We start from the raw sequence: 22911 nt of genomic DNA, 5'->3' as shown, positions 1-22911 counted from the left end.
TACACTTAAAATTAAATTGATGAGAAAAATTTATGGGAAGAAATGCACAGACAAAAAAAAAAAAAAAATATTGAAGCTACTCACTAGTCACAGTATTTTTTCCACACCAACATTTAAAGCATTGTATAATGGTGTGAATCAATCTGTTAATTTTGAACAATATAGATTATCATGCTCAGAATATAAACTTTTGGCTATCAAACAGTCAAGTATTAAAAAAAAAAATTATATCTACAAAAATATGCACAAATACATAAAAATCAATATTTCTCAATTTTTTGAACATTTTTACAAATTCAAACACAGTGTTAGTGTAATTTTATAAATATTAAAAAATTAGATCACAAAAACTTTTTTTCCTTTTAAAGTGGCTTTTCTTTTTCTTATTGACATTACTTGTATTTTCAACATCAGCATAGAGTCAGAAACTGTCATAAATGACCGAAAAAAAAATGCATATTATTTACAAAAACATAACTTTATAAGAGGAAATAACTTTCATACTTGAGGTTAATTGTCCCATATAAAGATGCAGTTTTGAGTAAAATTAAAAAATAATATTTGAAGTTTATATTTAATTTGTTTGATATATTTGGATTTAAAATTAAAAAAATAATGCACAAAGAAAAAAATAAATAGCAAGACTTAAGAACTTTTCACACTTAAAATATGAATTTGGTGAGTAGCACTCCAAAAGCTGTTCAAATCTTGATAAAGTAAAATAAAATATGGAGTTAAAAGCTAGAAAAGAGCAAAAATATCTATCATACTGCTTCATGTGCTCCAACAGCATTTAAAAAATGACACTTGACATTAAATTTTGGTTTTCAAAAAATGTGTTCATTATCAAATGAGGGACTTCTAAAATATAATTGAGGGCAGACATACAATTCCGTCAAAAAAGAGCGTGTAAAAAGGGAATGTCATAAAAATAAGTATATTTTATGGGGGAAGATTTATTTATTGTGGATGGTCTTGCGACTGCTGAGAAGACTTGATCTGATGGGGGAGATGAGGTGAGGAAGGATGAAGATGCCGGTCAGAGCTAAGAGGTGGCCCGAAAAATAGAATTTCCTGAAAATCAGTAAGAACATTTACATGGATTATTGCCATAAAATAGTAGGAATCTCGATTATTCAATGTTATTGGGATCAGACCTACTTCAGATAAAGGAAATATAGTATACTCTCGATATCTCGAAAAACTGGTTGAGTCGACAAAATTATTTTCGGTATTGGCATTATATCTACACCCAATGTTAACTTGAATTCCTATGTCGAAGGGTTTCTTCTCAAAACCCTGCTATGTCACATTTTTCGAAATGGAAATCAAATTTTTTTACAGAAAAATCACAACAAGTTTATTGTAAACCAATTCTTTCATATTTAACACATAATTAATTTTGTCTTATAGTCAACTATCATTACATTCATATTTATCAGTAGTTATTCTTATGTTTCATGACTTCACTTTTTAGAGTAATACTTTTCTACTTTTTAAAACATATTCAGTACTGAACTTGTTATCTCGAACGCACGCTATATCAATATTTTTTTTAGCGTCCCTTCGACTTTGAGATATCGAGAGTGTACTGTATTTGGCCTTGAGAAGTATTGAGGCTGGGCAAAGGTATCACAGATCTTAATGCAAAATTTATTGCAAATCCCTTTTTCCACAAAAACACAAACAGGTATTATTTTTAATACACTGGTTCCGTTCAGGGCTAGAAAATTAAGAACAAAATTGCCTCCAAACTTAAGAACAATTTAAGGATGCTGATTGTATTGTATTGTAATGAGAGCAATTTGTATAATACCAACATGGATTCGCAGATATACAATCGGTAATAGTTTTAGTAGTTTCGGCATTTAAGTGATAAAAGAAACATTAAAAAAAAAACTCAAATTTTATTTTTCAAAGGTCATGTCTTTCTTGGTCTCTTTCTTTCCTTTTTTTTTTTTTACAAAAAAAAAAAAAAAAAAAAAAAAAAAAAAAAAAAAAATAAATAAAAAAAAAAAAGGGGGAAGAAAATAGTCGAAATTTGGAAAATCATTACCTAAGTCAAAGCAAATTATGAGGATTCTCGTGAAAAACATTAGAATATGATATAATAATGAAGAGGGATTAGAGTGATAAGAACTTTTTATATATTTCTCCCACATCGAATGCTTTTATGCCATCAAATCAGAGGCAGTTGTCTTTAATACTGGAAGTATATTAATATCCTATTTGACGCGGAATGAAGTTTTGTCAATCAGTTTTTTACTTACTTTGTTTCATGGCAAATTCTATATAAAAAAGAAAAAAAGAGAAGAAATTGTACATATTTAAATCTTAAAGTCTAATGAGAAAAAAAAAAAAAAAAACACTTGGGGACAGATGGTAGGGCCAAATTTATAATATCTTTAAAATTTTAATGCATATTCAAGCAATGTTAAAACAAAAGAGGGTTAGTTACAATGTGATAGTCACATTCTTGCCTGTTTATACTTCAGAAGAATAGACATTTCATAAAATACAACTGTTGCAGCATACGGTAATACTTCATTAAAAAAAATCAGTGTTGCCGCTTATGGATTTTAAATTTTTTTAAAATTATCATCATTAAAAGTTTCTACATCACAATGTGAGGTGCGTTGCTTACAGCATTGTTGCTAATGAGCATCCTACACTGTTATTTGAGAGGGAGTGGGGAAAAAACAAGCAAATTTAGATACTAACGTACAAATTTTGTCTAAGCAAGAAGACGTTGAAGCAGGCAATCTCATTCTTTAATTGCTGAGTTACATCATTACCTGATCATTTGGCAACAATTACAAAAATTAACAATGTTTACATTAAAATGTAATATTTATTTTATTGAACATAAAAATATTTTTCACATTTTTAATGAAAAACAGAAATTTTAGCATAAAAAAACAAATGGAAAAGAGATATTAATTTAGAAAACCTAATCTACTGATTTTCTCTCAAGACTGATTTCAGTTCCCAGGACTGACGAGTTGCATCCATGCAAACATAAGTAATAGTAACTACATTACACTTTACATGAAATTTTAAGAAATAAAATTTTCTTGGTATAAACCATTCATCTTATTAAAATGTTATAATCTACCAAAATAATATCTGATTTGCTAAAGACAAATAAAAAATCCCATATTTGAAAGATTAACACCCAATAAACATATTTTCAAACCATACTTCTGAAAATATAAAAAAAATACTTCATTCAGCTTTTGGAAACTATCACAGAAAACACTTTTTCATAGAAGAACACTTTCAGAAATTCAAGATCCCAAAAATTAAGGGGTTGCAGTAATCAGGTTGAGGGAGGTATTAAAAATAAAAGAGCAGACATACCACTCAGAATAAGAGCTAGTAACAAAAATTAAAACTTTCAAAATTACGAATTAAACTATAAAGAAAATTATAGCTTAAAATAGTTATTACATTAAATAAAATATAGCTTATTTTATAAACATTTTAGGTTAATTCACTTTGAATTATAAAATTATTTCGTTAGTTGTTTCAAAAGCCGTGACTTAACAGAATCTCAATTGAAATTTGCTTTAATATTTTTAATTAAAAGAGTTTCACTAATTTTAGTAGCAATTAGACAATTCAAAAAATTAGCCTGTGAGTCATAATAAAATTTTGGTGTATAATGAATTGCAAATTGGATTAAAATCATTTTAAATAAACAGGGCAAAGGGAACAATTTAAATTTTTGAAACAATTTATCTTCATATAAGATTTGATTTCATTTTCTAAAAATAGTAAATAAGTATATGGCATCCAATTAATCCGTTTAAAATTTTATGACAAGAAAGTTTAAGTTTTTTTAAAATTTTTACATAATATTATTTAAGAATCAGAAAAAATCAGAAACGAAACATCAGGCAGGAAACATTGGATTAGATACTTAAACTGTTTTTTATATAATCTCTGGATTGTCCTCGAGTTACTTTAAATTTAACTTAAATTTACTCAGGGTTTAGTTTAATTAACTAATTATTATTAACTAGTTAATACTAATTAATTAAAAATGTAAAATTCCGTAAAAAAGTGGCCTTTCTGAAAGCAGGACTTACTTGTAGACTGCAAGGGATGCATGATATTCCAGAAGAATGAAGGGAAAGACAATGTAGGCCAGGGCAATTCTGGTTGTAACGCAGGTTATGACATCATATAGCCTAGACAGGGATCGTTTGCTTTGGAATAATGGCCGAACACTCCTTCGTATCTGAAAAAAAAAATCAATATTGATACACGGTCTTACATTTCTGAATTTTCCTTCACTAAATTGTGCCTGAAAATTTCTTCATTATTATACGCATTCATTTGGTGTTTATGTTTTTATCATAATTTAAAAAAGTTCTGAAACAAGCAAGGAAATAAATTCATATGATTTTTCAATTTGTAATAAATAATTTTTTTTAAACAGGAAGATTTTGAAGAACATAAAGCCCTTTGGGGAGATTTTTGTATTGCTCTACATGTGTCAAGAATTTTCCTAAATGGAGTAACATGACTTGCAAAAAACTAAAAAGAAAAAAGAACAAGGCTAATTTGAACGGTGTAGCTCGTAGCCACATATTTTACATATTTCTTGAAGTACATATTTCACATATATACAAGTAAGAAGTACATATTTTACATTACAATACATATTTTTTGAAGTATAAAAACCTTTGATGCCATAACAATTGTAGTGGGTGCAAACAGGTATTGTGAGTATCTCAAACATTTAAGAATACCTCTAGTACTTATTGTAGAAAATATAAAACTAAATTTTTTTAAACAAAATATAATTGAAAAACATATTTTTTAATTTCATGTTTAATATTAGTACACAAAACAAAAATTAAGTATTAAAAGAATTCATAAAAAAATATAAGAACAAAAAAAATCTATTATAAGAGAATATTAAACTCGTAGAGATTATTATCTTTTTAAGATCCAAAGCAAAATTTCATTCCTGATTTTTACTGAACGCTTAGTGAAAGCACGTTTTCACTATATATCAGTAAGTAGCCAAATTATGTAAGAAAAATGTTTTCCATGTAGAGAATAAAGAAATAAGCAAATTCATAAATTAATTAGCAAATCAATGAATTAGTAATTTAATGAATAATCACATTGAATATTGAGTTAATTAATGAATGAGTAAATCAATAAACGGATCAGAATTTCACTTAAAAAAGTGAATCAGCAGGTAAATCATTAATTCCGGCCAGCAAACTGATGAATCAATGAAGCATCAAATTAATGTATCCACAAACAAAAGAAAAATTTATGTAAATACACAAGTGAATGGATAAATAAATGAACAAGAGAACAAGATGGACTAAAAAACCACTAAAAGTAAATTAGCAGGCTGATTAATAAAAGAAAGAACAAATCATTGAAACATTGAATCAGAACATCAATAAAATTTAAAAACAAAAAACAAGTCATTGTATTAACAGATTAGCAAATTAATGAATCAGCAGGTCTAAGAATTAGTGATTAGTTAATTTGTTGTAACAGTGATTCACTGATTTCTCTAATCTTTCATAGCATAGCTGAATTTATTTGCTGATTCTTCCTTTTACTTATTCATGAGTTTGCTAATTGGTTAGATTGGTTCCCATTTCGATTTTTTAATTAATTGATTTTCTAATTAGTTGATTTATAGATTTTATCATTCATTGATTATTAATGTGGGTTACTAGCTAATGCCAGATGAGCTCTTAAAACCTGTAGCAAGAACAAATTTTAACTGAAAGTTAAACTCGGTTAGAGGTTGGGCAGCTCTGAAGAGCAGGGCACATCGAACAGACACTAAATCATGACTAGCGGAAAAACTTTATAGCTGAAACAAAGTTTAACTGACAGAAATATCTTGTAATTCTCTGGTCTTAATGCAGTGTTGCCCTAAATGCTCAAATCTTTGAGCAGAATAGATCTCACAATCACAAAGTCTCCTCCTCAAGATGACAAAGAGAATCAGATTCAATACCCATTATGTCTCTTGAAAGTATAAAGGTGTCCAGTGAGAGTTCTTCCTCACACTGGTCCTGTTAAGCTTAAGAAGCTATGGCAGTCACAATTTAGCTTGTCTCTGATTGTCCGAGGTGCCCCATTGTTCATGGGCAATATTGCCATAAAACTTGAAAATACATGCTCTGAAGGATGCAGGAGAAATTTCCAAAGCTGATACAGGGCACGGGAAAATTGCATTCTAACTTGGAAAATAAAATTCTTGTTTTTTCTCGAAATCTGTAGTTACAATAGCAGATGCTTTTACAAGAAAACTGTGAGTTATTATGGATTTTGGCTATTTACTGTAACATCTATGTCTAGCAATCTTCTGTACTTGTCTAACAACTGTTACCATGTGGGACGATAAATACTCAGAAAAAGAAATTCCTGTAGACTGACTGTATTGAATTTTTCTGTTTTTAATGACTGGTGATCCATATTTTATTATTAATTTTTTTAGTAATGCTTTATTCTTCAAATTAAAATACATTATAAAAGCACTAATATGTGCGATTAGAGTAGAAAATTATCTACTTTTTTACACTTCATTACAAAGCCAATATTAACTGTAACATCTATGTCTAGCAATCTTCTGTACTTGTCTAACAACTGTTACCATGTGGGACGATAAATACTCAGAAAAAGAAATTCCTGTAGACTGACTGTATTGAATTTTTCTGTTTTTAATGACAGGTGATCCATATTTTATTATTAATTTTTTTAGTAATGCTTAATTCTTCAAATTAAAATACATTATAAATGCACTAATATGTGCGATTAGAGTAGAAAATTATCTACTTTTTTACAATTCATTACAAAGCCAATATTTTAAGGAAAATATTGGACTTTAACATGCTTCAAACATAAATTTATTCATTTTCCTAACTTTTTAGGTATTTCAATTAAGTTCCCGGACATTTCCTGTTCTACTTCATTGTTTTATTTCTTTAAATATTCGAAATATAATGCAAAATAATAATAATGCAATTAATAATTTTTTTTTGAAAAGAAAAAGTTGTAATTTAAAAAGGATACTTACAGATCTTGCAGCAAGAGTGAAGATTGCTCCACCAAGAAAGGTGATATAGTATCCTGGATAGAATCCATGCCACAATGCTGAGAGGAGGTAAGTCCAGACTGTTTTGTGTGAAGGGGCACGATCATATGCAATGTATCTCAACCACATTTGAGTAGATTTATTCCACGTCTCAAGGGTTTCACGAAAATTCAAAGAGAGCTAAAAAAACAAAATCTGTCTCTAGTTAACTACAATATATACAATGATTAAACTGCATATTGCAGTACTAAAAACATTACATGAGAGTCATTTTTTTAAAAATTTAATGATGTTTCAATTTCACTTAAAATCACTTCATTTCACAAATGTTTTAGTAAATAAAAAGGTAAGCTAACTTTTTGTTTTAACATGTGAATTTTTTTTATAATTGTTTTAAACAATTACATAACACAATAAAGACTAAAAAAGAAAACAATAAGTTTTATTAACTACGCATAAGCTGGAAGTACATAGAAACCAAAATATAAGTTAAAAATACACTAATTTTTTAAAGAGAAGACAAATTCTTAATAAATAAAATATTTAAAATTAAAAAAAAAAAAAAACTAAAACAGAAAATAAAATAAGGAAAAGATATAACCTTGTCTTCAGTACACATTGTTATAACCACAAGAAAGTGTGCTTTCAAATATTGTATTAATATACCCAATGCTATATATATATATATATATATAGATACACATATTAATTTTCTTCGACCAAATATGTTTTTTAATTTTATTTTGTACGATTCAAGCTATAAGCACAACTTTAAATATTTTTCTTCTTCGTGAAATTTGTTAACTGTCAAATTTGTATTTTACTTTTGAAGCACATTTTATTTTGCTACACGGCGGTAAGTTTGGTTTCTGCTTTCTTTTATTTCATTCTCTTTTTCAACTGAATTTTTTAGTGATATCGACACATTACAAAGAATAATTTTTATCTTAGGATAATTGTTCTTTATTCAGAAATATCGCATTAAATTATAACAACAGACGTGTCCTGAGGAAGACTTTTGCTTTTCCCCATAAATTCTATTTTATATTATTTTATTATTTGTGTATATATATACACACGCACACATATATAACACACACACGCATATATATATATATGTATGCATTTAACATTTTTCTTAAATAACAACTGAGAGAATGGAAAAAGAATATGATGTACCTCAAATCTTATTATGTCAACATTTGACATAAGATCCCACTTGGAATGACCGTCTGCTGTGTAACCATTAAAACCCATACCAGAGGCATTGCATACAGCTTCACCTAAATAAGAAAATAATTCAGCAAAAGGTTCTTTGATTAAGTAAGTTCAAGAGTAATGTTCCTTACCAAAAAGCCATGCATGATAATACTTAGATCTCACTACTGAAGTTGACAAAATGAGGTACATCAATTTGGAGTACCATGGAGTGAAATTTAGGAACTTTGGATCTAGAATGAAAAAAGGGACTAAAGTATGTGCGATGTAAATAGACTATCTAAGCATATTTTAATGAAAAAAAAAAAAAACAACAACCTTCTTTAAAAATACTTGTCCCCCCCCCCCGCATTTAAGTCTTTTTCATGACGTGCTAACTTTCCTAACTTGCTATCAGTAATCAAAAGTATAACAGTACAGAAATATACACAGTATTGAAGAATACGTAGGTATAGAATATTAATAAAATTACGCACGAGTGAACAATTCAGGGGTGATTGTGGGCCCAACTCAAAAATCCTGAAAATTTTTGAGTAAAATCATTAATGACGCATTTAAAAAAATTAATGTCTTAATGAATTTAAATCATTAATATTTTCAAAACATGAAATTCTAAATAAATAATATGCAGCGTAATTTAAATGAAAAAGATGCCAAGTATAAATTCTAGTTCTAATATTTTTAAATATAATAAACAAGAATTTTTCATCATAAAAGTGATCAATGATTTCTTGAAACTTCTGAACCTTGGTTTTCCAGATCCCGATTTGCAAAACATCCGGAAATCCAGATTTTTTCTGGAGCACAATCATCTCTGACTATTAAATAAATAAAAGTAACACTTAGATAAAGGTACTGAACTAAAAATTATACATTATTAAAAAAATTATATCTTATTGCTTGCTTTTTTATCATCCTGCATTTGAACCACTAAAAATTTTGCTCACATCTCAGATTTAAGCATAGGTTTTTATATATTTTTGCCTTTCTATAAGGAGAAAAGATTAAGTTTTAGACCAGCTAGTTGGAAGGGTGAAATATGAGATCTCTTTGCTTTTTTATTTCTTGTCTCTCAGATCCTTTGTTTTTTAGTTACTTTTTTAGAATTGTTCAAGGAGTAGAAATTTTTTTTTTTGGTGATTAGTTGCAAACAACAAAATTTCATTACTCTAGCTAATTTAGAGGGAAAAAAGCATATTTCAAACAGATTATTACAGCAATTTTCTCTTGGCAGCCAAAATTATTTATTTTAATATATATGGTTAGATTCAAGAATTATTTAATGTGTAATTATAAAAAAATAGAGGTTTTTATTCTGTTTTTATTTTTTTTATTATATAATTTTTTAAAAAGTATTTTTACACCTACATTTTTTTTGTTATTATTATTTTACTATTATTTGATAAATTTAAAGGGTTTAGAATATTTATTTGAGAAATTGCTTTTCATTATGATGGCGTCAAAGGATTTGTGCAATTTCAAGAGCGTTGGCAGGATAATGCCAAAGTACTGTACTTTCTTATAAAGGAACTTCTAAGATTTAATTTGAATTATCGTTTCCAAAGAATAATAGTTTCTTCAACATACCTTGTAAATAAGTGATAGGGAAGAATGGTACAATGGTGACTAAAAAGAGGGCACAGAAAATGCTCACCAGCACTTTGCGTAGCACAATCATCTAGGGAGGAACAATCATTAGAACAATTAAAATAAGTGAGTGTTGAGGGAACATAATACATAGCTGCCAACATGGATAGGGAAAAATCCAGTAGATTTTACAAAATATAAATTTCTCGATAAGTACTAAAAATTGTTCTAAATATTTTATAACTAGGGAATTTTAGTTTTTTTTATAATCATCAAAATAAAAAAACTGCAATATTTTCCAGTTATCATTGACATTGAATGCACTTGAAATGTTATGTATTAAGTTTACTTGTAATTTTGAATAGTAATACGTATTTAATTCATCAAAAATAATTAACTGATTTGTAAAAATGAAACTTGCCTTTTTATGTACTATTAACACTTATTTAAATATTCGAGAAAGCAATAATCTGCACAAAATTTTTATTTCAATAGGGATTTTTTTAAAATGTACAAAAACCTAGCGAATTTTTACTAAACCAGTAGACCAGGTGTAACTGGCAAAATCCAGTAGTCCACTGGAAAATCTATTACAGTTGGCTGCTATTATAATAGGAGGATGTCTGGTACTCACATTTGGACTAGTGTTTTTGACACACGTTTTTCCTTCTACAAAGTCAAGGTAGTCATTATAAAAGATGAGTGGACCACACATGAGGGCTTGAAAATGGAAGATGTAACTGTAATACTCAAGTACTGTTGGCACATGCCTGAAACATAGCAGCAACTTTTGTTGGCACATTCATTATATTAACATTCAAACATGGCAATTCACAAAAGATTTGAATTATCACCTTTTGCACAGTAAAAAATATTTATAAAAAAATAATTATAAAACAAAAAAAAGTGGATCTATCCGAACTACTTCTAACCAATCAAAATTTGTATAAATTATAAGTTAACAAAAGAAGTTAGAAGGTTTTTAGTTATAACAGTAATTTTAAAAAGGCTTTCATTTTGGCACCAATAAGCATCTCAAGGTCAATTAACATCTATCTTTCTGACTTGTTTATGTAGGGAAAAAAAATGAAACCAAATTAGCTTCAGAGAAAATATTCTCAAAAAATTCTGTTTAATTCAGAAATGCTCCATATTTCTTTTGTTTACAATAGTTCAACAGTGAGGGATGAAATGGTGACATTTCAGGAAGCTGATCATGAAATTAAAAAAAATTCCAATGCAGTTGCTATCATGCCAAATTATTTATATTCTATCAAATCTTTTCTACAATAAAATCTTTTTCCCACAAGGAAACATTCCCTAACTAAACTCACAGAATTCAGTGACATTTTTACAGATATTAAAACTTATAGATTAACCATATCCAAAAAATTAGCAGCTAAATTGCATTAAGAAGAGAGTAAAATAATACTGAATATTGGGTTAGGCTTACCAAAATCATACAATTATAAATACTTGGACATTTTTCATAACATGGTTTTTTTAGACAGCTTTATAACCCTCCTTGCGCAGCCGGCCCAATCTAAGGTTAACGACTACTAATGTTCAATGCCGTAGCCTTTTAATTTAGAGCCTAATATCGTGAAGGACTTTTTGAGGGAACTTTGGTGAGATAGGTTGCGTGTATTAACTTCTGCATTTTTAGGTAGGTCAATCGTATACATTCCATTCATTTGAAATTCAGTTCAGTTCGTTATACTTCAGGAAGAAGATTAAAAAAATACATTGATGACACAATGAAGTTTACAGGTTTGTCAGATCACTAACTTTGGTACTTGAACCTAGTATGTTGTGTACACCACAGAACTAACCTGCATTTGTTTCACATGGAGTGGTAAACCACAAAACCCCCCCATGCTTAGCCTAATGGCAAGGAGACTCTAACTCATGATCAGTCTATTGTGGTAGACGCGAGCCGGGAGTGGAATTCCTATCAACGAGCCATTGCTGGGATTCGAACCCGGTCCACCGCATTGGAAGACAAAAGCTCTATTTCCTGAGCAAACACGGATCTTTACTATTAATTCCAGATTACTTTTTACTGGTATTTGTATTGAGAGCACTTTTTAAAAGTACAATTTTTAAAGTGTGATTCATACACGTTTAAATGCTTCGCACCTTGCATCCACAAACCTTATAAAAATATATTTTTAAATGTCACATAATTTATGCATTTTTTTCCTAGAATTACTGTTTTGAACAGCCTGTAGTGTGCAATGCTTATTATTTATTATTTTTTTACTGTTGTGCTAGTGTCCAACAATCTCCTCTTTTGTTTCAAATGAAATATTAAACATTTCTTCAGTTTCCTCCTCCTCCTCCCCACCTACGAATATTTCATCAAATTTCTATTCTATTATCGAAATCCAAAATGTTTTCTAAATCATTGTTCAGCGTTTCGCAAATAGATTCAGTTTTCATAAAATGGTTCAGTGTTTTATTCTTTAAAACTTATTTCAGTTTCCGTAAAATCTTGAATAGAAAAGTCATGATACAACATTCACAATATTAACATGCAGCGACATTACTATTTTAAATGTTCACAAAGATTTATTATTTTTTTTTAAAAAGAGTTTTTAAAAAGATAAACAATTCCACATGCAATATTTTTTAACATAAAAATGAAAAAAAAGCGCCTTGTTAGTCTGTGTAACTGATATGAAAGAAATAATACCATGCGTGATTAACTTAAAAAAATGTATACAAGTTTTTTTAAAATGGGTCAAACAAAATGGCAGAAAACTATAGTCTTTTGCTTATACTTTTTATAAATTGTAGTAGAAAAAGTGCTATGGAACATTAAATGTATATTTTAGAATGCAAAATCACTCTCCAACAAATTTAAAATGATGTGATAAAATAATTATTTCAGAAGTTTTGGTTTTTCAAGGTTTTCTCGACATGCAAGGTTGCATTTGGCGTTAAAAATGTCCATTTTTATTAATTTTTGTTGTAGTTTTACCATTGTAATTAAGCAACTAATTTTCCGGCTATGAATTTTAAATCAGTTCTTCTAATATTTGTAAAATTTTTATTGAATTTCAAAACTTTAACTTGGGAATGTTGTCTTGTTAGGGTTAGAACACACTAGAGCTGTGATCAATTTATCAATATAGAATATCTTTTATGTGAAATTAGAAAAACCTTAAAAGTTTGCTTAAAGTTAGTTTTAACTTAGAATAGTCGTTTTTAATACCTCTTGGACAGCAAATTTTAAAATTTCTAAAGCGTCAATTAAAACAGAATTATAACATTTAAAACCAATTACTAGGCAAATTATGGAACCTTTGCTTAACCATGATGATATGCCGAGTTCAGATTCCTTTCAGTTGTGCAATGCACAAAAAAGAAGAAGAAAAGGATTACTCTGAATAACTTTTGATCTAATTATTGGATCTTCATGTTCTAAGGCTGAATCTTAATAGTTTGAGGGGGTGACTGAAAATAAGCTAATTAATAAATGATATTTTGAGATAATCATCTGTAATAAATGATATTACAGATGATATTTTGAGTTACAAAATCAGATACAAAAGTGTACTTTTTCTAAATAAACATACTTTTTTTCCAACTGATTTGGATACCTGACCCTCAAAATATAGGGGTAGACGCAATCTGGGAAATAGGAGCTCAATAGTTTGGTCAGAAAGTGATCCAAAGCTTGGACTCTTTAATGTTAATTTTACTTTTTGCATACTTCGCTATCAGTGGAGAACTTTTCAAGCGAATTCAAAATTCTTGCACACAGTTATAAAATTCATTTATCTGATGATAAATCCATGAAGAAATAAATTTTAGTAAATATTTATTATTTTATTTAGTAAGGGTAAAAATTTTTTTTTATTTGTAAGGTATAAAATTTTTCCCACTTTTTTAAAGTATCTCAATTTCACATCACAAAATGCAAAATTTGATCAAAATTGGTTGAATAGTTCCTTAGGAAACGAATTTTAAAAAAGCGGTATATTTAAAATTCAATTTCTCAGGAACTATTCAACCAATTTCGCTCAAATTTTGTACTTTGCCTTGTAAAATTATATACTTTATAATTATGTAAAAATTTACATACTTTACTAAAGTTTTTAGACTCTTATCAAATAAAATGATAAAAAATAGTACATATTTACTAATATTTTTTTTTTTTTTGCATGGAATTAGCTTTGGATAAACAAATGTTATAATTGCATGCAAAATTTTTTAAATTCCCTTAAAAAGTTCTCGCGATATGGCGAAATAAGCAAAAATAAATAAATAATAATAATAAATACAATTAACAATAGGAAGTCCAAACTTAGGAACATTCTTCAGACCAAACTATTGGGATTATATTTTCCAGATTGCGACTATCCCCTATATTTCGTGGGTCAGACATCCGTATCTGTCGAAAAAAAAGGTATGTTTATTCAGAGAAAATACATTTCTATATTCAATTTTGTAACTTAAAATATCGTCGAATTAGCATATTTTAGGTAAGTACCTCGAACCATTAAGATTGAATCTTTGAAGGTGAAGATTCGATCATTAGATCAAAAGTTATTCAGGGTGGGTTTTTTTATTAGCACACTGTACACTTTACTTCATTATTAAAAATTTGTATTTATTAATTTTATTTTGAAAAGATAAATCTTTGATGAGCATATATAAAGCTCCACACTTCCATTTTAAGGATAAAAAGTTATTTCTAATATAATAATTGTCTCATTTTATTATTATATTATCTACAATTTATTATTTTATGTAATACATCTTCTATCGTTGCCCGAGAAAATGATTTGGATTGAAATGACAAAACGTTGGTGAGCTTCTTATCCTGGACACAGATCGTAAAGCATAGCTCAGAAATTAGAAACAGTTCAAAATTCAAGAAAAGAGATATTTGAGTAAATAACTGCAAACCTGACGGCACGTCTCTTCTGTTCTGGAGAGAGGTTTCCATCACTCTCTGTGAGGCCATCGTGAAGACTGAAAGCGAGGCTGCTCACTTTTTGTGTACTGATCATTAATGGCCTGAAAAAAAAAATACAAATGGAACTAAAATTGAAAGTATGGTTTCCAACTTTTAAATAAATAATTTGACGGCATACAGAAAAATAATTGAGTTTTATTTGGTGCTAAAAAAATACAAAATTACTTTTTTACCAACTCAATAATTTATTTTTCTCAAATTTTAAATATAAGATGCACATCTCATGTCAGTCCACACGAAAAACATAAAATTCTTTACATTTTCTTTTTCTCAGAATCGTGTCAGGCAGTGTGTTCGAGTCGAAAAATTTTGTTGTGCGACGTAAAGTTTAGAGAAAGTTAGAAATATATAGCATTAATTGCATTTTAACGAAGTAAATAAAAAACTTCCTTACCCAGTAACGTCTACTGTCCAGCCACCATAATCATAGGTGAGGCGCATCAGGTGCATGACTGATAAATAGACAAGAGAGGCACATAGCACTATTCTATAGAAAGAATTAAAATTTCTTAAACTTTTACTATTGATTTATAACAAAGGTTAAACTTTGTACCATTAAACACTAGATCAAATAAGAAATAATTAAGATTAATATTTAAGACATTCAGTTAGTTTTTACAACCATATAAAGCATTTTCAAAATTGAAGGATTTCTTTGGTAAAATAAATTAAGTAATAATACCCTAGTTTAACAAGAATGGAACTCTATCATGTAAAGAAAGATAATAAAACAAAGGGATAAAATAAATATTAAAAAGAGTTTAAAAATTATTGCATTGTTGACAACAAAAACATTCCAAAACATAATAGGATTAATGATCAAAGCCACCTCCATCATTTTCCCCACAGATAAAACTGTTCTAAAATGTCATTTTCCTACATTTGGTCTAGGTCAGTAGCAGGGTTGTCAAGTTTTTGACAAATGACAGCTTTATCCGGTTTTAATCGAGGTTTTATCCATCATGTCAAAAAACACTTTTTGATATAGATTTTGACAAGAGTCGAAAACCCAAAATTTTAGTGAAAAGATAATTATTAGATATTACAAATAGGAAGTATTTATAAATAAACATACCAATAAAATTACAAGTGATTAATCCCTTATATTCCAGAATTATTTTGATATTTAACTCTCTCTTTGTTTTGATAATTATTGTCAAATATCCAAAGTTTGGGGCAGAAAATATTAAATAATCATCAATAAAAATGAAGAAAAAAATCAGCTTAATAAACGCATACAATTACACGAATTATTATTATTTTTTTTTTTTTAAGTTCTCTGTACTTTAAGTTTATTTAATTTTATTTGAATAAGCCTGAAATTCGAAACAATTCTTTATACTTTCAATTGATGTTGAGCTACATAGTTTAGAAAGTAGCTGTACTAAAGCTATCATAACATAATAAAAAAAAAGGGAAATAGGAAATTTATTCTAATACTGTACTAAATATTAATCGTAATTTAATTAAATCCTTGAAATGATTGATTGAAAAACTCTCATTTAAACAAACATTTATAATTTTTATAAATAGTTTACAAATCAGTGAAAAAATTATATATTAATCTAATTTATATTTGTTCACTAACATTGGAAATATTCATACATATAAGCAATATTACAGAAAATTCTCAGAGTCAAATAATTTCTATGAACTAAGTTTCTTTTTGGATCAAAAAATTTCCCCAAAATTTCAGCTTCTTTTCAGAACAATAACTTTTTCAAAATATTCTTAGAAAATTAAGTTTATATAAGAAAAAAACTGATCATTTGATTTGATACATTTCTTGAACAAACGAGCGAATGTGTTATAAAATAAATCAAAATATATAGAAATAGTAATAATTTATTAAAATAAAGGCCCCACTTATTAATTTAATAAATTCAAACTAATAAATACATCAATTGACATGTTTTTTTTAACAAGAAAAAGTTTTGCAAAGCAACCTATTGTTAACAAAATTTTGTAGGAATTTTTTTAAACAAAAATTTTCCAATTGCTGCCTGAATTTCCTCCTAAGCCTTGTTTGAGTGGCCAGACATGTCCTGCTCCCCTGAATATAATTCATAATGACAAATATTAAGAATCAATGAAAAAAATTGTATGATGAGATCAGACAATTATTGGCAAACACTTTAATTTTACTTAATAAAAAAATATGTGTGAATTGTAACTTAAAAGAATTAAAATCAATATTTTGATTGATAATGATCAACAACTCATAGAACCTATAATATAAACTGAATAGTTATAATATGGGTCTGAAAGTATTAAGATAACCATTAGAAAAAGCAATTAATAGTTTCAATGATTTTGACAGCATTTTTTTATGTGACATATAATATAAATCATAGTTATAGAAGTATATAATTCAAGCATTGTGCATGATTTAGTATCTAATAAAATGTTTCCTATGCCAAAAAAGAAACATGCCCTAGGTTTTCAATGGATTTTGATAGCTTAACACATTCTTTGACAAATGTCAAAAACTAGTTTTGAATGTCAAAAATCCTACCCTGGTCAGTAGTCACCTTTAGTCATACCGGAATTTCTATGTCCAGCATTCCTGACAGTGGGTTTTTTACGGGGTAAATCAGTCAAGCCTGAACCCAACCTGGAGTACCAGCGTTACTCTTAGTCTGGTGCTCACCAGAGACTTGTCTCACATGGGTGACCTTGCTCAGCATAGCTAACTGGGTCCTTGATATGCACAAGCCCATTTACCTCGGTAAAGGTGAGGCATTTGGAGCAACAGGATTCCCCGTAGGCGCTGAAAACAATGCTTGGCTTCAGCCCCACTAATGGCTAAATATGCAATGTAAAAATTAGGGGAAAATTCCACATTATTACGTTAATTAATGTTCATTCTTCTTAGTAAGATTCTAAAGAGAGTGGTAATTTTATAAAGATTTACAGGCATTTATTCATAAAATAGTAGTGACTGTTTAATCATATAAGGAGATTTTAAAGCAAAAAATTGGAATAGAAGAAACCTATGAAGAAGTAATAAGGAAACACAGTCTTCACTCACAATGTAATGATAATGGAAGAATAGTAATTACTATGGCATCTGCTAATAATACTTGTTTGCCTAACTTAAACTTGAACTTGTTTAACTTAACTTGTTAAAGAAACTTGGTATATTCCAGGAACTAATTAGAATAACCAAATCGAGCCTCAAGATGATGGGCAGATAGTGATTCTGATTACTTTCTGATTTTATTCAGCCTGCGTCACAGAATTTCAAATGTAACACATTCAAAAAGATTTTACTGGATCTCGAGCAACTAAAAGACAATAAAAGACAGGTGATAGATTGATATGTTCCTAACTAGAACTAAAAAAAAAAGGTGATATTATTCAAAATGAAAGGAAGTTTTTAATAGAAAACCATACATTATAACAAAGTGTTGGAAAAGAGGCAACAAATAGGATGTAACACTACTACAGTGTTATAGCAGAGCAAATAAAATAGAATATGATTGCTAAAACTACATGTAGGAAAAAGGCATTTCTAGAATCAAACACCTTTTGGACAATAATAATATAAACTTTTTCAAAGAGGCTAGTAACTGTGTCAGGGATTTTCAGCCTAAACCAATGAATTGTAAAGATAGAAATAGAACACATTGGTGGAATTTATCAAAATTTCTTACTCTGACTAATGTGAAGAGAATATTACACATAGCTGCTAACATGGATAGGAAAAAAATCCAGTAGATTTTGCAAAATAATATAAATTTCATGATAATTGTTGCATAATGTACTAAATATTTTACATATAGGCAATTTCATGGATTTTTATAGTCATCCAAATAGAAAGACTGCAATATTTTTGAGTTATGGTTGACATAAAATGTACTTGAGATGCTATATATTACATTTACTCAGAACTTTGAATACAAATAAGCATTCAATTCATCAAAGATAGTTCAAAGACACTTTTTAATTAATTTAAAAATGGAGATAGAACAAAAGAAAAGTTTTAAACTAAATTTATGAATGAGGCTTGATTCACTATATATTAGTAATATTTATTTAAATATTCACATATCTGCCCTAAAATTCTACTTAAAAAGGGATTTATATAGAGAACTTAAAAATTTTACGAAACTTTCTAACATGTACAAAAACTATTTTTATTAAACCGGTACACAAGGAGAAACTGGCAAAATTCAGTAGTCGGCTGGAAAATCCAGTATAGTTGATAGCTATGATTACATACCAGAGTTTAGTGAAGGAAACATCTTTTGATTAATTTTTGTTAAACAAAAGTCAGTGATAGTGATGAAATAAGTGTAAAATAGATGCAGGAATAAATGTATGAATTAATATTTACAATCTGGAGGAGTCATTACTTTTTATTTTGGAACTTGATTATATAATTCCTCAACTGGAAAACAAAAACTAACAGATATTTTATAAATAAATAAATAAAAAATAAAGCTGTAATGTTATTTTTTTAAAAAGAAAAAATTGAACAAAAATATCTTAAAGCAAAATTTTAAAGCTAAAAATAACATTTTCTGGAAAAAGACATTAAAAGAGACTATACTAGAAACACCTTCAAAAATGCAGTGGTATCCAGGGGTCTGTCCAGGACAAATGTCCTATCATTCAGCGGTACCTTCACAAAATACTTTTAAAAAAGCAAATTCTAAGAGTCTTCTCCATGCCTCTTAAAATTTTGTTTTTGTATCCCCGTAAAAAACGATAAATCTTGGGTTAACAGCCCAATTTGATTTGTAATGGAAACCTCCCAAGAATTACTATTATGTGACGTAGAAGAGATCGCTTTTCACCCGGTTTGTTAGAAGAGCACTTTTCCACCCTATGCCTGGATCCCAAAACGCCTCAGGAGAAAAAAAGCTAGCCGCTCCGTTCCTTAATTGAGGTGGAAGAAAAGGCTCTAGTACAATGTTCCGCGTTCTCATCGTAATCTATGGAAAAAAGAAGCTTACCTGCCAATTGTTTTCTACAAATAGGTAGCACTAGTTTGGTCAGATAGTGCAATGTGGTAAGCTTAACTGGTCGCTGGAATGAATACAATTTTAAGCCCAAAATTTTACAATAACAAAATTGTTTTTAAATATATAGGGGAAAATGTATATAAATTTACCAGTCTTAAATGATATTTATTTGCAGTGACAATTTTTGAAAATATTTTCTTACTTTACCATATTTTTATGATGCTTTTTAAATATATAGTAAAGTCCTGAATATCCGAGTTTCTGCTTTAACCGAGCTATCAAAAGTTTCCAAGGATTTTTTTTGCACAAGTTTATTTTTAATACTACCTCTGAAATGATTCTGAATATTTTCCTTCAAACACTCAAGAAAACAAAATCCAAGAATTTGACCGGATGAAAAGATTGTCATTATCGTTAATAATGAAAATGAATCTAGCAAAGATGATAAAGACAGAAACGATGAAAATCAACAAATAAAAATCTGTCATACAGATGGACTAAAAGCTATCGAAAGTGTTATTGAATATATAGAACCATAAGAAGAGGCGACACTAGCTTTCCTGTTATTGCAAAAAAATGGCAAAACATTGCTGCAGAAAAGAGCCAAAGTAATGCAAAACAAAAAATGATGAAGGATTTTTTTAAATACAAACTCTTTGATTATAATACGAATTTTTGCACTGGTATAAATTTTGTATTTGTTAAGTATATTACATTTATACATGCTTTTTTACTTTTCTTTTTTATACTCCTTGGCTTAACCGGGTTTTTGGGTTATCCGAGTTAGTCGCGGTTCAAATTAACTTGGATAATCGGGATCCTACTGTAATTTTCTCAAAAGTACATCTAAATTTTCACAAAATAAGAAAATTATTAGAAGGGAGACAAAAAATTTGAGGTTATAAAGCTCTGTGATTGTTGACTGCTTTCATATGAAAGTATTTTATTAGTAAGCGAGACCTAAGTGAAGTTCAATGATTGTGGTGTTGATCTATAAATACAACAGTGCAAAAACATTATTAACTTGCCAGTCACAAAGATAATGGTGCTTCACAAGTAAAGGAATTAACAAGAGAAATAAAATTTTCCTTGCCATTTCAGAAAAAAAGTTTGGCAATATTTAGTTGATGTCTGTGTTTTGAAAAATTTCGAGAGATTTTCAGTTTGATGTCAGAGGGCGGGAAGTGAAGCCTGAAATCGGAAACCTTTCAAAAAATGCAGCAGAATTGCATATGAGAATGCAAGATTCTATCCCAAAGAATCCAGTTTAGTGCATGTGGACGTTGAAATAATTCATATCCAACAGTAATCCATTTGTATGCTGAAATTGATTGTGGTTGAATGAATTGTGAAAATATTAAATGGAACAGTGAGAAAACAATGCTTTATGCATACTTCATGGCAACAATTGACATGGTAAAGAAAAAAAAAATGATTTTGGAGAGAAAACCAAGCATTTTTAGCAGACACTCAATGATAGAAAGCCCCTTTAACGGCTTTTAAAAACAAAAATAAGTATTTTTAAAAATGCTACACACCATGCATTAATTATTGAAACAGTTATTGTGAATAGTCCATTTATAATACAGTAGAGAACCATTTATCCGGTATCCAGAAAACCGGGAAAAATTTTGCCGATTTTCCCGCCATTTTGAACTAGAATGAAAAAAGCGGAAATTGAACTCATCCTTGAAGTTGAAGAGAGGAAAATGTAAGGAAGGGGAAAAAAAATTTCCCCGTTTACCCAGAGAAACGTCATTTCCTCCGTGACTTTGAAGGCAGGGAAGAGAGGATTGTTTTATTTTTTCCTTTAGGCCGTCAATCAAACTCAAGGGTGTGGCATGTTGATTTCGTTTTCTGCTTGATTTACGAGGGGGGGGGGGAATGCATTGCATGCATATCAGTGAGCAGAAAAAGAAAAGAGAAAAATATATTTATTTGACATCGACTAATAAAAATAAAATCTTTTTGTTTTGAATAAATTCTCATTCTTTGGAAGTGCGGTATCAATTGCAAGTTTTTCTTGGTGTGGAATCACATCTGCTGTAATAAAAAATCTTGTTTTTATCAACAAAAAAATAAAATAAAAGGAGAATTGTTTATTAATCTAAACATAGGATTATTTTATGAAGCAGATTGCAGTTTTGTTTTTCTGATTCCACTACGTTTGATTTTTTTTCTTTTCGCGATAAACTTCGCACTCAATAAATTAATTCTTTTTATTCATAAATTTTATCATTAGGTTTTTTTTTTTGAATTCCGTTGATCTTGCCTTGTTCCGGGTTTTAATATTTATGCTAGTGCCTTTTTTAACTATCGTTTTGGTTCGATAATTTTCAAGTGTTTTTATTTAGATTAATAAGTTTTCCTTTTATTTTATCGTTTCCTCCCGTATAATTAGGTATGATATATATTGCGTTATTTAATCATTGGTTTTGTTTATATTATTTAATTTAGGAATTGTAATTATTTTTAAAAAATAAATATGAGAATTTTGTATTTTTTAAACTTGATTTTCTTGTCTAAACTTGCAATTTTTTTTTAATTCTTTTAAATGTTATATATCTACCATTTTTTTTTCTTTTTAAAGTTAGGAGTACCTTTCTTTTTTCTCTTACTTTATGCATTACACTTTTTCCTTGTACTTCGGGTTCGATAAAACATCGATTAACGACACTTTTTGGTCGATCCAGAAAACCGGGAAATTCAGATATCCGGGATAGCGATGGTCCCGAGCATCCCGGATAATTGGTTCTCTACTGTATAAACTATTTTGGGAAGGATCCATTTAAACAATACATTTTTTTTTGTAAAGTATCCATATTTCTTCTAAAATGACCACATATAAATAACATGATCTATAATCATCATGCAATATATAATATTGAAATAAAAAAAAAAATGCAGCAACAAGGCAAATGCAATTCACAAAAAGTTCTCAAACATGAAGAAAAAAAATTAAATCTTACCTATGCATCAGTTGAGGACTAACATAATTCATAATTAAATAACAGAAAGTTGACTGTACTACTAAGTGAGAGATCATACTGCAAGAAAAACAAAATTAA

The 22911-nt window shown here is 28.6% G+C and overlaps 1 protein-coding gene across 2 annotated transcripts in view; it reads right to left on the bottom strand.

The window, feature by feature from the left end:
• Positions 1-372: 372 nt before the first annotated feature.
• The window catches only part of oys (lysophospholipid acyltransferase 6), a 31772-nt gene continuing 9233 nt past the window's right edge, over positions 373-22911 (bottom strand). For both annotated transcript variants that reach the window (XM_016062498.5, XM_043049806.3), the window contains exons 3-12: positions 22813-22890; positions 15268-15360; positions 14804-14914; positions 10521-10656; positions 9887-9977; positions 8431-8532; positions 8261-8364; positions 7064-7261; positions 4092-4243; positions 373-1074 (exon numbers count right to left, since the gene is read on the bottom strand). In XM_016062498.5, coding sequence (XP_015917984.1) covers positions 957-1074; positions 4092-4243; positions 7064-7261; positions 8261-8364; positions 8431-8532; positions 9887-9977; positions 10521-10656; positions 14804-14914; positions 15268-15360; positions 22813-22890 — 1183 coding nt within the window. In that variant the 3' untranslated portion in view covers positions 373-956. The remainder of the gene's footprint in view (positions 1075-4091; positions 4244-7063; positions 7262-8260; positions 8365-8430; positions 8533-9886; positions 9978-10520; positions 10657-14803; positions 14915-15267; positions 15361-22812; positions 22891-22911) is intronic.

The sequence above is a fragment of the Parasteatoda tepidariorum genome, chromosome 4, assembly GCF_982258835.1.
Source record: "Parasteatoda tepidariorum strain Cologne lab strain chromosome 4, Ptep-v5.0, whole genome shotgun sequence".
Lineage (NCBI taxonomy): Eukaryota > Metazoa > Arthropoda > Arachnida > Araneae > Theridiidae > Parasteatoda > Parasteatoda tepidariorum.
This window is presented reverse-complemented; position numbering and strand designations above follow the sequence as displayed.